Source organism: Linepithema humile, chromosome 1, assembly GCF_040581485.1.
Source record: "Linepithema humile isolate Giens D197 chromosome 1, Lhum_UNIL_v1.0, whole genome shotgun sequence".
Classification (NCBI taxonomy): Eukaryota; Metazoa; Arthropoda; class Insecta; order Hymenoptera; family Formicidae; genus Linepithema; species Linepithema humile.
In genome coordinates, this window is record NC_090128.1 from 21,165,998 (window position 1) to 21,180,359 (window position 14,362).

General features: G+C 37.8%; 1 protein-coding gene and 1 long non-coding RNA gene across 12 annotated transcripts in view; one reads left to right on the plus strand and one right to left on the minus strand.

Annotated features, from left to right (window-relative positions):
- Nucleotides 1-14,362, minus strand: part of Pdp1 (PAR-domain protein 1) — a 67,894-nt gene that overhangs the window by 32,244 nt on the left and 21,288 nt on the right. For 8 of the 11 annotated variants that reach the window (XM_012362769.2, XM_012362754.2, XM_012362755.2 and 5 more), the window contains one exon: nt 9,083-9,112. The exons of the other annotated variants lie outside the window; for them this stretch is intronic. In XM_012362769.2, coding sequence (XP_012218192.1) covers nt 9,083-9,112 — 30 coding nt within the window. The remainder of the gene's footprint in view (nt 1-9,082; nt 9,113-14,362) is intronic. 11 annotated transcript variants of the gene reach the window in all.
- Nucleotides 1-14,362, plus strand: part of LOC137000197 (uncharacterized) — a 57,800-nt gene that overhangs the window by 18,424 nt on the left and 25,014 nt on the right. The window lies entirely within an intron of this gene.

Genomic DNA, 14,362 nt, shown 5'->3' on the forward strand with positions numbered 1-14,362 from the left:
CATGAAATTTCCGTAAAAGTTACTAAAAGTTACTAGTTATTACTAGTAATGCTTTTTTTAATTTTATTTATTTAACTAAATTTGACGATTTAATTAAAATTTTTGTTAAAATTATAATATATTCTGTAGTTTTCTTATGAATAAAATACAAATAAACAATTATAATTTGTTAAATAAAAAATAGTAATACCGTTACGTGTGTATTTACGGCTCCATGGGACACAAGGAGAAAAAACACACGTAACGTTACGGACGCAATCCCTAGTAACTTTTGCGGACTTTCGGTGCGGATTACGGATTACGGGTTCTATGTGACGCCGGCCTGAGTCGCAAGCGCCACGCCGTTTCGCCACTCGAGAGACTCGTTCCCTCTCTGTCTCACCCGTCGACGCTCCGTCTCGCTCTCCTCCGCCCCAACATCCGCTTTTTCCCGCCCCCACCTCCCACTACACATCCGAAACCTGACCCCACTCGTCGCGCAAAAGCCGCGCGAGCGCGCATATCGCTGCGGTTTCTTCCTTCTCCACTTCGACGACGACGTCTCTCTTTACCTAGGAGCGAGCCAGCGTTATCGGTGTCCCTGTCTGATGTTCAGGATCCCGGCGCGGTTCTCTTCCTTTCGCTCGGAGAACGCCACCGTCCTCTACCTGCTTTGCCCGCCTGCACGCTCCGGCTGATCGCGCCGCACTTTTTCACTCGCGTCTGTGGCTTGCCTTCCGTCTCTACTTATTTTACCGCTTCTCCCGACGCCTGGCTCGCCGGACTCGCGGACTCGCTGAAGAACAGCGTTGGCTTTTACTCTCGATTCTCACTGTTGCTACGCTCCGGCTCGTCTAGCGCTTTGACGAATTTAATTGTCACGCTCCGATCGTTTTTAAATATGTAGGCCGGCGTGCCTCTTTTTTCCGGTCTTATTCCTTCAACCTTCGTCCTAAGATTCCCAAGCCGCGATTGCTTCCACAGACGAGACTCGCGTCGTCGTCGCGAGACGCACGATTATTTAACGGTGAACCAATGCCGGATGCATTGATCTTGGCTTTTCAATTTCGACGCCATTCTCATCCATGCGGCGTGCATCTATCGAGAGGAGATCGAGCTGTTTCTTCCCTCCCTAAATGCACCTCTCTCCGGCCGATTTGAAACGCTGTCTCCTTATCTCGTCGCGAGAGAGGTATTTCACCACTTTCGCTTTTACTCAGCGAGCGCTCCGTTATCGTTAATTTCACAGGTCGGCCAATTGAAACGCGCCTGAAGAAGTATGTCGCTCCGCGGAGAATGAGGACAGCCGACTCACTTTTCGGTTACCGCCATCCGCGCGTTTTACTTTTCAGGCATCGTGTGATTCAATGAAAATAGAAACTTGCCGATCTCCATAGATTATGCAGCTCAAATTCATTATTCTCCGCATTCCATTTATAGCGCTTCAGTTTTATTCCAATGATGAGACCGGCGTCGCGACTTAATTAGGCCATTATTAGATGAAAATAGACGCGAGGAGCATTTTATAGAACATTTTACGACTACTTGGTTTGGTGCAGCAAAGTGAAGTTTGTATTTGCATTTGAAATATCTTTATAATTTATGCAACGATGAAACAAGAAAAGTATCTTTTTAGTTCTAATAATAGCGCAGCCGTAAATATTCATCTTAAAGTTGCGAGAGCGAAGACAAGATGTTCGTGGCGACCATTATACCCCGCGAAAGCGCGTCTCGCGCTTTGGGTCAGGGCCATCAGAGCCGGGCGTCCGTGGGCAGGATCCAAAAAGGACCCCGCTATCTCTCTTTTACCTCCGACGAACGCGGAAGCGTCGGCAGTTAGGCGTAGCTGAGCGGTTCGATAAAAAATGATAAAGAAGGATAAAACGAGGAAGAAAAGAGATAGAAGAAGTGAAGCGGAAAAAGAAAAATATAAAAAGAAAATGTTCTCACGGGAGATAGCAATATGTTACAATTACAATGTATTTTCATTTACATAAAAAAAATCTGAGAAATCTGTCTTCATACGATTGTCAGGAAATCTCATCGGATTCTTTTTTTCTCATAAATATCTTTCAGTTCTTTGTAATCAATTTGTTTTTTTAGCACTTCGCTTAGTAAGTTCTCGTTAAAAACGCGAAAATTGTAACTCCTAAATATCCAAGTAATTATTTTATACTCATTTTTAAGTTACATTTATTGATCGATTATATCAATCGCCCTTATTTTTCTTTAAAAGTCGTACGCTACGAGGACAGAAAAAAAGAGAGTGCGGGAGGGCTCTACATAAGTTACGTAGTGAAGGCACGAGACTGAATCACCGAAACCGGTCCGGTAGACGCGATGCCTGTTGTGCGAACGCGGAAACCACGAGACCCGTGGACTCTCGCGAGTCACGGAAGGATTCCTTTCTCCTCTTCGTTCTTTTTATTTGTCTCTTGGTTCGTTTTTAGCTCCCTTGTTCTCTCTCTCTTTCATTCCTTCTCTTCTTCTATCTTCCTTTATTTAGGAGAGATTCGTCGAATACTTATATTCCCTGATTGAAAACTTTTTTTATGATTAAATTGCAACATTAGTATATTCTGAAGATTACGAAAGACCGAATATGAATTATAATATGAATATCATTATAGACTTGAGGTCGCAAAAAAATCGCGCTTTAAAATTTAGTTAATCGTAAATCGGATAAAATTTTTAATTTTGCTATACAATTGATGTATATAAGATGCGATTCTTCTTATCGAATAATCAACTTTGAAAGTGATCATTTATTTTCTTCATTTGATCAACTTAAAGTATCGTTTCATCGTCTTTTCTTTGTGCGCGAAATAGATTCTCAGCGCTATCCATATTGAACATTCTATCAAGTTGAGAGATCTTAATGCGAGCAAAGATGCCACAGCTTTCTGACTAAAGGTCGATCGAGAACTGAATCAAGCAACCTGTTGATCCTGGACCCTTTCACTCCCTGCTAGGAGGAGGGCGACAGAGGGCAGATAATGTTATTACTTTATCGCAACATGATCAAAAAATATCTTAAATTCATGGTAAAAAAGTCTCGGTTAAAATTATGTTTCTCACTCCTCTTGATCAAAGAAAACAGAATTGCGTTGTCCGAACTTTCGAAGGGTTTGAGATCACGAGATCACGAGATGATAATTATTCATTCCCATGATTTCCAATCCGAGTCTCGATAGTGGCGAGTTTCGCAATCTGGTCGAAACACCGACCAGACCGGAATGGCGGAACCGGCCACTTTAGGACCGGGCCAGACGTGAAAACGAAACTTTCGGCGGCTTACTTTCTCCTAGGTGTGCACTCCCTCCTCCTCGCCGTTATTGCAGAATTGGGTGTGAGCTTGCTCTGCTGATCACCGCGTTTTTTCCAAAGACAGGCGTTTCTTTCGCTTTTCGTAAATATGTGGTCAATAATTCAACGGCGAAAAGCGGAACGCGCGTGAAAACACGCACGCATTCCTCCTTCGAGTTTTGTTAACTAACTTACCTTGACCGTTACCGATACCGGTATCAAATCTCTCTCAGAACAGCAAAATACGCGATTAAAATCATTTGATACGTTACTATTTAAATGACGAAGTGAAAAATGCGGTGCAAGAAATTCTTGATTTTTTTCTGCATTTTAGAAATTAAATTTTATATCGTGCTGTTTATATATTTTCACGCTGTGAAAACTTTCTCTCTATATATGCGCTAATTATTATATACACGCGCGAGTTGTATTACAAGATTACATCAATTAGTCTGTCGTGCATGTATTTTGCACAAGTACATCGTATTGATAAATATCTCCTTGTTTGCGTTGTCACTAAAAAATGAATTGATTCTAACAATAGTGATTCGCTAAGATTTAATTCGCTCGACCTTTTGTATGTTTTTGCAACTCTAACTTCATCAAAATCAAAGTTCCACATAAATTCTTTTCTTTTTCTTATCTGACCTAAAATTGCACGAGCGCTTGATCAAGAATTTTTTAGGCAAAGTTGCCTTTGCTCCCTTTTTTGCAAGCTTTAGTTTCTCATTAATTAATTAATTATTTGATAAAATTTATCTCGTTTGAATCACTATTTTTTTGTAGTTGCGCAATATATTTTTATCTCTTTTTTGATAGATAGAAAATAACAAAGAAATTATAATACACATAATTTATTCATAAATATTCGTGTTTAACAATTATTGCTTAATTATTGCTTAGTTATTACTAAATTCCGCGTAAGGAACAGTGTATGAAATTTTTCAAAATTCAATGAACGATTTAAATTAAATTAAACTTTTTTGATAGCTTTAGAAAATAAATTTTTCTATAAAAAAGTGTTTTAGCAATATTATATTTACGGTATAAGTAACGTGCAAATTAAAAATCTTAACAGATATCTTATCCTTGTCGAATTATAGATATCCTTATTCGTGTATTCATTGTATGAAGCATGAAAGGAATCCATAATGCTTACCTAATAATAATAGTCGCTGCGCGACTAGTAACAATTATTAATTTATTTCTTCCCTGCAATTAACGGCGAGTAATTATAGAGCAGTGCCACATTACCGATGCAATCTGAAGCGGTGTATACGTGTATTTTGCCAGCTATGCATTCTTACTTTCCTTTCAGAATAGCTGCAAAATTTTCAAATTTTAAATGCAATATATTTCTAATTGTGCATTTAAAATGTTAATATATATATCAAAAAAATAGAAATAACTTTATCTATGATATAAATTCAAAATAAATTTTTTTTTTATTTAAGATTTTTTTCTAACGTCACTATAATCGAGTTAATTATACACACGATGTAAAACATTATATTAAATATTAATAACCACGCTGCGTTATAGTATGTACATTGATAATCTCGTAGGAATTTGTTTTTTTCTCTTCACCGGTTTTTTCGCCTTTATATGCGCTCTACAAATTATAGAATGCAAATGCAAAGCACACAATCTTGATTAGATAATTTTTTAATCACATCTAAGAAAGCTGTGAGCGCGTTTTAACGCGATTAACCTCTGCGAATGATTTTTTTGGAAGAAGAAACGAGCAGCTCACGTATGGGCGCTCGCGGTACGAATCATGAACCTGGAAGCGGCAGCACGTTTATTAATTATTACCTTTCGGTAAATACCGTTTGCGGGACTTTCGTTCGCGACCTTTCGCACACGCGGATGCAACGTACATGACAGGGACTCGAATGGATCTTGGCAATAATTTCGCATCCATTCGACACCACCACATTCTTGGCCGTCAGCCGCGCGTGTACATAGGCCAGCACATACTCATTATCGTTTGAATTGATTGCCGGTACGCGATTGTGGGCGATACAGTGGGCTCCCGATAAATTCATACATCTCATGAAAACTTCCGCCATTGTTCTCTGGCACGTCTATTGGAACTATTTTTTATTCCCGTGCTGAAATGAAAAGATTTCAGACGTTGAAAGGTTTAGATTTTTTTTTAGCAAAATTTTAATACTTGATATAAAAAAGATATATGAAATATATGAATATGTATTTTTTATTTGATTTTTGAAGAAATTTTTATTTGCAATTATTGTTGCGCATTATAGCTTATTTTAGAGCTTGTTGCGGCCAATTCAATAAAAATCTCGAACTTCTATCTTTTTTTTTTATATAAAAATGTGTAATTACGCACATGTACGAAAAGAACAAGATATTAGTTTTATCATTTTCTCGTAATTAATTTGCGCATTTATATATTGAAGATAAAAGTGATTAAAATGTCGCTATCAGTGCCTTCGAGAATTTTGTAAATATTTTGAAAAAAAAAACGCACATGTTGCGTTTAAGTAATGTCTGATAATTTAAATGGCTTATCATTTATCCCTTTATTTGCTAATCCAATGGATCCGGCACGTGCTTCTAGCACATTATCTTTGGAGCATCGGCTTTGAGAGAAGCGCAGCAGGCGTGCCGGAATATTTTATAATCTTTTTGATATAAACGTTCCGCGATGCCGCTAACATCTGCTTGTCAGCTGTTAATTGCGCCGTACTCAATTGCGCCGCGCTCAAGCCGTGAGATCAAAGGGAGATTCAAGCATGCGTGCAAAGTCCTAGTCGATGCCGAAATAGAATATAAGACGCGTGTCTTGCGTTTGCAGAAGCCGCGACACATATTGTAATTTATTCGCAACTATTGCGATTAGCATGTAAAACACGCGTAGATGACCTGTTGGCGCCTGGTCTACGGACTTTCAATACTTATTAACACGCAAATAATTTATTATTATTAATACATAATTATTGTAAAGATACAACTATTATCCAGATTGCCCAGTAAACACAAAGTAACAGTAACATAACATTAATGATATAATTTCCCACTCAATAATATAATTGTTACACAAGGCACGTTATATTGCAGTTATATTGTTGAGTGAGAAATTATAACATTGATGTTATGTTACTGTTAGCTTCTGTTTACGGGGTGGTTTTTCTGTATTTTAATCATGAACGCAAGTTCGACTTAAGGATTTTATCTAATCAGGATAAAATAGTCGGAAAAAATATAAAAACATAATAATTGCTTGAATTAAGACCATATTAAAGAACTATACGTTTTTATAATCATGTGACGATGATTTTAACGTTACTCGCACTTTATAGTGCCACAATGATTGGCAGAGAAAATTGATTTTTCTAGAAAAAGAAAGTTTTATCGGTTCAGCACCGACCAAACGAGTTAATTTTTAAATTTATGCTTTATTTACAAAAAAATTTTATCAAGATATCGATGCAACATAATTTTACCTAGAAAACCCAAAATCCGTATCTAATCTATTTTTATTGAAAAATGAAACTTGTTCTACATGATTCTTCTCAATTATTGGGAACAATTAATGTTGATAAGCTATCAGGTAAAATAATCGACATATGGAGAGAACCTCGATAATTCTAGAAGCATTGCGATCATCCACGCGCAGAAATCAGTGTTTGTATAGCGATGGTGCATTGTAAGTACACCGTTTTTGCCGGCTGCCGAGTCGAGCCAGGACGTGCGCGCTGTTTACCTGTCATCGACACGCATTTCATTAAAATCCATTATTAGATGCATCCACACCAGAATGTGATCGTAATTATTACGAGACAAATTCAATAGGGAAAGAACAGTCGTCATTGCCAGTCGATTCTTACGTCACTCTCTTCGCGAACGCGCAATGTTAATCTTTTACAGATACTCTGATAATTTTCTTAAAAAAATGTGCTCATAGATTTCTTTGATTGCTCTAAAAAATTATTTTATGTATGTATATAAAAAATAGTATCAGAATATATTATAAAAGATATCAATATTAGTAGCTTCATCGAGGTTAAAGTTTCAAATCAAGTATTTGAATATTGTATTTCTTGAAATGAAAAGCTTTTCATGTTTACCGTTAAGTGCGTTCGTATCATGATTATTAATGTAATCCGATTAAGATATCGTGGCTTTTGCACTTTTTAAAATGCCAATTGTAGCAAAAAAATAAAAAAAAACAAGAACATTGCTTATCTCGGTCCTTAACACGCAAAACTTGAATCTAAGCATCGACCACATGGGATTATCCTTTCATGCTCTAACACGCACGCATTATAAATAGTCTGAGCAACATTCTCCAGGATAAAATATGAGACCGCGATATCGATGACGATTAATCTTAGATATCGGACTTCGGCTATAAATAAAAAATAGAAACTAATTTAAGATAGTAAATCGTATTAAAAAATTATAACATGTAGACAAATATTTTGGGAAGAAATAACACAAACATATACATAACACGCTTGACAACTCAAAAACCAATCAATTAATCGACAATAAAAAGATAATTAATGAAAATCAAATGACGAAATTATTTTACTAAAGTTTAACCAAAGATAAATCAAGAGATAATAGATTATATTTCGATTCAAGTTGCTATAATGCGAACACATGTTGGCAAGACCCGATTAAATCGATAGCAACAAGAATCATAATTATAAGACGATCGATATTCGGTTAGAAACGCGTTTTTTAAGAGAATGATTGATTACACTCATTTTGATGTAAAAGTCAAAAAACATAACGTATATGTATATTTTACAGTTTAAAAATATACTAATTTTTGTATATTAATCATGCAGTCTACATCTCTTAGCTATTTATATCTAGCTATTACCAGCTATTTAGATCTTTGATAATATAAAGCAAAAATAATGGACGAAAAGCCATTTCTACGTGTTTTTCCAGTGATATGTTATAAATAAAGTTCCGAAATTTTTGTATTTTTTTATGACAAATGTAATGGAGTACCTATATTGCTCACATTGTTTGTCTGTTAAAACGGAAATTGAAAACGTGGAAAATTGAATAGAATTCTAGAAGCACTCGGGTATGCACGAGATCCTTCTCTGTACTCCCTGTAATCATTTGTAACGCGAATGGGTATAAAGACATGACAGGATATGATGTCACAAGGTCGGGCTACTCTCTGCATCTGCCGCCGCCCTCCCACCCTGTTCATGTTTCCCGCGAAATATCGTATGTGCATCAATTGAATGCAACTCCGTTGCCTACCTGCATGATGATAATTTATCCGCACATCCGCTGCTCTAGCTGGAGATATCAATCTGATTGATCTTCGCCGCGAATGTTTTTTATTTAATCCCGTCAACGCCTCTGAACGCCTCTTAAAGCTCATTTTGTTGGTCCACTTTGGCAAACCAATTTAAAAATTTTTACAAACATTCACAAGAGTACAGAAATAAAAGTTGAGCTGCGTGATTTTTTTATCAGATAAAACAGGCGCTAAATTCACTTTTCTCGCATTCAACTTTATCTTTCCGGAATAATTTTAAAAATCTATAATTTCATTGGATTATCTTATCCAATTAAAATTTCCAACATGTTTATGATTTACATAAACAAAACAAAAGAAGCGTAGACACATATATACGCAACTGATAAAATGCATGCAGAAAGGAGCGACTTGTCATACTGTCGTTTCCGATTTAAGCGAGGACAAACACTGCGCGACCGAGATCCTTTCGCAGATCCTTTGGTAGGAAATACATGAAGTAAATAAAAATAAGATTGATCGTCGATGATCACTTACCCTTCAGAGAGGATGTTATCATGGGGTCACCTGAAAACGATTACAATTATAATATTGCTATTGCACGTCATGGTTGGAAATGAGTAGGATAAAAAGGGAAAAATCGCTACGCGCGTTTCTGCCTCTCCCTCTCTCTCTCTCTCTCTCTCTCTCTCTCTCTCTCTCTCTCTCTCTCTCTCTCTCTCTCTCTCTCTCTCTCTCTCTTTTTTCCTCCTTCTACATGCATTATACGACATATTATATCCGCGCGCGCTCGCGTGTGTCGAAGATCACATGGCATCCGCGGCGCAACGAATCGCATTCTCCGGAGGTGGAGGCGAAGTAAAACAAAGCCCAATAAAGCGAGGAGGAAAGAAGAGCGGACAAAAGGGTCCCTTTTCTTTCACAGAGATTGCACGTCCGCATCGCGGTGCATACGACGATGAGCGCGTATGCGCTCTCTCTCTCTCTCTCTCTCTCTCTCTCTCTCTCTCTCTCTCTCTCTCTCTCTCTCTCTCTCTCTCTCTCTCTCTCTCTCTCTCTCTCTCTCTCTCTCTCTCTCTCTCTCTCTCTCTCTCTCTCTCTCTCTCTCTCTCTCTCTCTCTCTCTTACTCTCTCTTTCTCTTTCTCTGCATGTATGCGTGCAGCCTCCCACTTGCGCATTATGAGCTCGGAGATAGAGTATCTCTCGCGGCAGGAACATTTTCCCGGTTCTTTTCTGCCGCGCGGTGATCCCTGACCCCGGGGCCCTGCCCACCCGGGCCCACGCGCCCGCGGGCATGGTCCTGCTCTCGGATTCTCCGCACCGCACGGCAGATTCCGACCTTAAGGTCGGTGGTGCTCGCAGCACTCCGCTTATGTATCGTTACTTCTCTTCGGACGTTATTTAAAACGTAGAATAGAGAATGCCAAGTATCGGCACAATGATAGCCGGTATGGGACGATCGTGTCGCGCCGGGTCGCACCGTACCGCACGTGTCGCGATTCCGTTCGCGATTATTAATTATTCATTAATACGCCGTCAGGATACCATCGTCTTAAAATATGATAAGCAATTACGGCGTGAAAGGTAAAAACATTTGATGCGACGATGCCGCCGAGCATTTATCTAAAATATTTATCGAAGTAGTCATTAGATTGTAATTGAGAGGATAAAACGATAATTTTATTGGACATTCATACTTGTATTTAATACAGCAAAAATAATTTTAGGCAACGTTCGCAGTGAGAAATTGTTGCAAAGCTAATAGTAGCTCTAATAGTAATTTGGTAATCAGAACTATATATGCGGTCTATTTTCACTTCCGCTCATTCTCATTGAAATAAGCTCGTGGCACCGTTTGAGATTCTCCGGATTAATACTTGCGCCAGTTAATACTATTCTGCCCTATTGATGTCGACCGGTGACAGATAATAATCGAGTCATAATTATGTAGAAGCGTCGCGTAGTGCGATTTCATTAACCGTGGATATACGATTGTGATTGCGTAAGAGAATAACGGAAGAAAGAAACGGTCACTGACAATAGTACATCGGAATTAGCGGGTTTTCCCGCTTGAGATATTGATCATTCGTAAAGTCAAAAATCCTTAGAGGATGATATTAATTAAGTTAATTTCGCGATTGATTTCGCGACGTCATAGATACTTCATTTTGCACATATATTATAATTATATATACAATTAAATAATATTATATATGTATATATAAAAATGAATACGACTGTATTCAGAAAGTTACGGCACAAGAAATTAAAATTAAGAACTAGGAACTATATTTTGAAAAATTGACAGTGAGCGCAAGGTATTGGACTTTTTTTGCAAAGAATGTTTATGAAGAGAAGTTTACGCTGCGGTTCGAACGTGTTAGACAACTCGCGAACTTAGATCTTCGCTTAGAGAACATCGATTTTTCCGCTCGCCTACGGTATCAGCCCAAGTGCGTTTCCACGCTCAAGGACGTTGTCCAAGGCGTTCCATCTCGCTGCCGAGGATAATGCAACGTTTCAGGATAACGTTACGGCCGCTGTTTATTTCTAACCGAGCCGGCCGGCGCAGGATGCAAGCCGTCGGGTAATCGCTTTCCTTCTCCTCCTCTGTTTTAGACCCCCTGACCCCTTCCTGCCCCCGCCGCCTCCAACATTTCTCGCGACGTCGTTACGCCCCTCGTCGTCTCGTTCGCCTCTCTCAGTCCGCCTCTTTTCCGCGAACCTTCGATCCGATCTTTTTCTATACGCGATAGAAACAGCCACAGCGGTCACGACAGAAAATCTACGCGATTCTTCATGGGCGTATACAGACGAGAAAAAGCAGACGTCGAAATCGCGATTCTTGAGAATCTAACGAGCTATCTGTACGATAATTTCATTATGATTAGTACTCACAGGAAAAAAGTTAATTATGACGATAATGGCTTTGTTTATTGTTTCACACCGGTCATTACAAATAATCCGGACGAATATGTCCTCGGAATGCGTTGAATGACGTAGGACAATTTTTAATGATTTTTTTTCCTCTTTCAAGAAACAGAATTACAGAATTAAATCTTGGTTAACTCTTCAATAAATCTCCAACAATAACTTTGGCCAATTATGACGTAATCAATTATTGACGCGTTTCTTCTCCCTCTCCCTTTTGAAAAATTTTTTTAATTGTTTTCAGATATCTTAATTAATTTTTACAAAATTCACCTTCATTGCGAATATGACGACAATTTAATCCAACACGAGAATGTTTCAACACTTGTAACTTTTCTGTCAAATTTTTTTTCTTTTTATATAAAAAATCGTATTCTTTTTCTAAATTCTAATTATTATTGTTATGATTAGAATAATTTATTGTAAGATGTGCTTTGATATTTAGACTTTTTATAACTGAACTTTACAATTCTTGAACGTACATGGGCATGTCATTAGGACCTTGACTCATCGATTCTGCCGATTCTAAGAAATTCGTCGATCATAAACCGCGGATGCGCGCCGCGAGATAATTAATTAATTGTAATTATTTGTACGAACCACAGAGTCACGCTTACACGAACAAGTCCTCCTCGATACTTGTCGCGCGTGTATCCGCCCAATCCCTGTACTACGCGCTCGTTACCAACGTATGCAAGCAGCGTATGGCAGTACGAAACGCATGGCAGTGGAGAAACAATAATAAGTCATGCACACGGTTTGCACGATGCTTCGGCTGTGGTTAGAAACGCTACGAGAAGTTAAAGTATAATTGCGTCCTGACAGCGGATGGATTTACGTTCCCGTTCGAGGATACGCGCCTCTCCTTGTCGTCTCGCTAATCAAGCGATCATCACGTAATCCATCGCACATGCAGCAACGTGAATTCTTTGCGGTAGCATTTTCACTTTGTTCATCACTCTCGACGATAAGCGTCGTTAGCGTACTATCCAATTAATTATTTACTCTAACTCTAAACACGCGTGATTTTTAGCATGAAAACAATTTAGCGTGACGAGATGAAAAGATTCAAATGATCGAGAAATGTATGAATTTGCGAATTCCAGAATATATCGATTAAATTGCACGTGAGATCTCATACATTCACAAGCCCGTACAAACATAATTTCTCCTAATATTTTTATAAATTTATAACTTAATAAGTTTATTTAAAATAAATAAAAATTCTTTCTATAAAGTGCGGTACGTCTCCAATCGAGAAAAATTTTATGATTCGGCGAATTGCAGTCCATTTGTGAAAGATGGCGAAGTTATTCTCTCATACATCTCAAAAACGACCGAGCAAGGCGCAATTTGAATAACGGAGTAATATAAAAGTGGATATGGTGAAAAAAGTTCTTGCCTATGGAAATCACACGCGATTAGATACAGTTTCCGTGTTACGTCACTCCGCGTGATGGACGTCGTTGTTTATTTCGATATTGAGATTACCTAAAATTTAAATGAAAGAGAAAAACCATGAGCGTATCGTGCTCGTAACGGCAATTTCCATTTACAGTCGCTTTTCTTAAATAAACACGATCGTTGTCTCGGTGCATTCTGAAAAATATCCTCTCCGACGATAAACTCGGACGAATATTACGTTATGTAATCAATTGTCAAAACATATAAATTCGGACGATCGAAGAAGATAAGCAGACGCAAATTTATTTGATAATTAATAAAATTAAAATTTTAGACTTTTCTAATTAATAAAATTAAACTATATTTTTAAAATTATTGCTACACAATTAAAATTTTACTTTAAAAATCTTAATCAAAAAATCTCTCTCTCTCTCTCTCTCTCTCTCTCTCTCTCTCTCTCTCGGGAAATCCAGTTTTGCACACTTATGGAAATTATTAGCTTACGGCTTTAAGCCATGATAAATGACTCCACCCAAAAGATCAAACAGATCGTAAAAAAATGCGAAAAAAGTTTATGTGTCATTAGATAGGCGATAAGCGGATCAATAAATATTTATATGAAAACATTGAATAAATAATGCACTCAGCTAGATGCGAAAAATGCAATTAATATATGCCAGAAAAAATAACGAAGAACTATAATTAAGGTGCATATGTGCAATCTTAATGATCTCACTTCAGTGCGTCATTTCTAGGCAGAGAATCGCATTGTAACGCTATTATTCACACTAAGCCAGCACTTCATCCTGTTATCTATATCAAATTTTGCGCCGCATCTCCTGAGCCGTTTTATAAGTCACATTTTTATATCAAAGTGATTAAGATTTTTTAAGTCAAAATTTAATTGTAGCAAATACATATATTGTACACATAATCAGTTTTATGGATTGATAAGTAAATCGCTCAACATTAGAGCATGCGGCATAAAATTAATGAGCAAATGATACAACGATGAATATATCATGTCTATTATATAACGAAGAAAGAATTGGGTGACTTAAACATTTTTTTTTCATTCATCTTAAAAGAGAATCTTAACAAGTAAAAAAATTATTTCTCTAATACTTATATTTTTTGGTTAAACAAATCCGCAACGCGAGAGACGCAGCCGGTGAGATACAGCCGGTTTAGATGGAAGCAACAGATTCCTATGAATAATTCAGCGGACTATTTACCGATGGTTGCGTGGGCGACTTTCTTCCTCCCTTACCCTTCGCGAAGACTTCCGCGGTAATAGAGGGACAAATCTCTTTCGTCGCAAAACGTGTTACGCAAACACGTTCCCGGAAAAATTGCATTCAACGTCTTCGCCATCCCGACGCCAACGTCATGCGAGGATAAAAATGTCTAATCCGCGAACCTGTCATTTACAACTTACGTTAGTGAAGAAAAGATTTGTGAAAGTACTGAAGTTCGATATT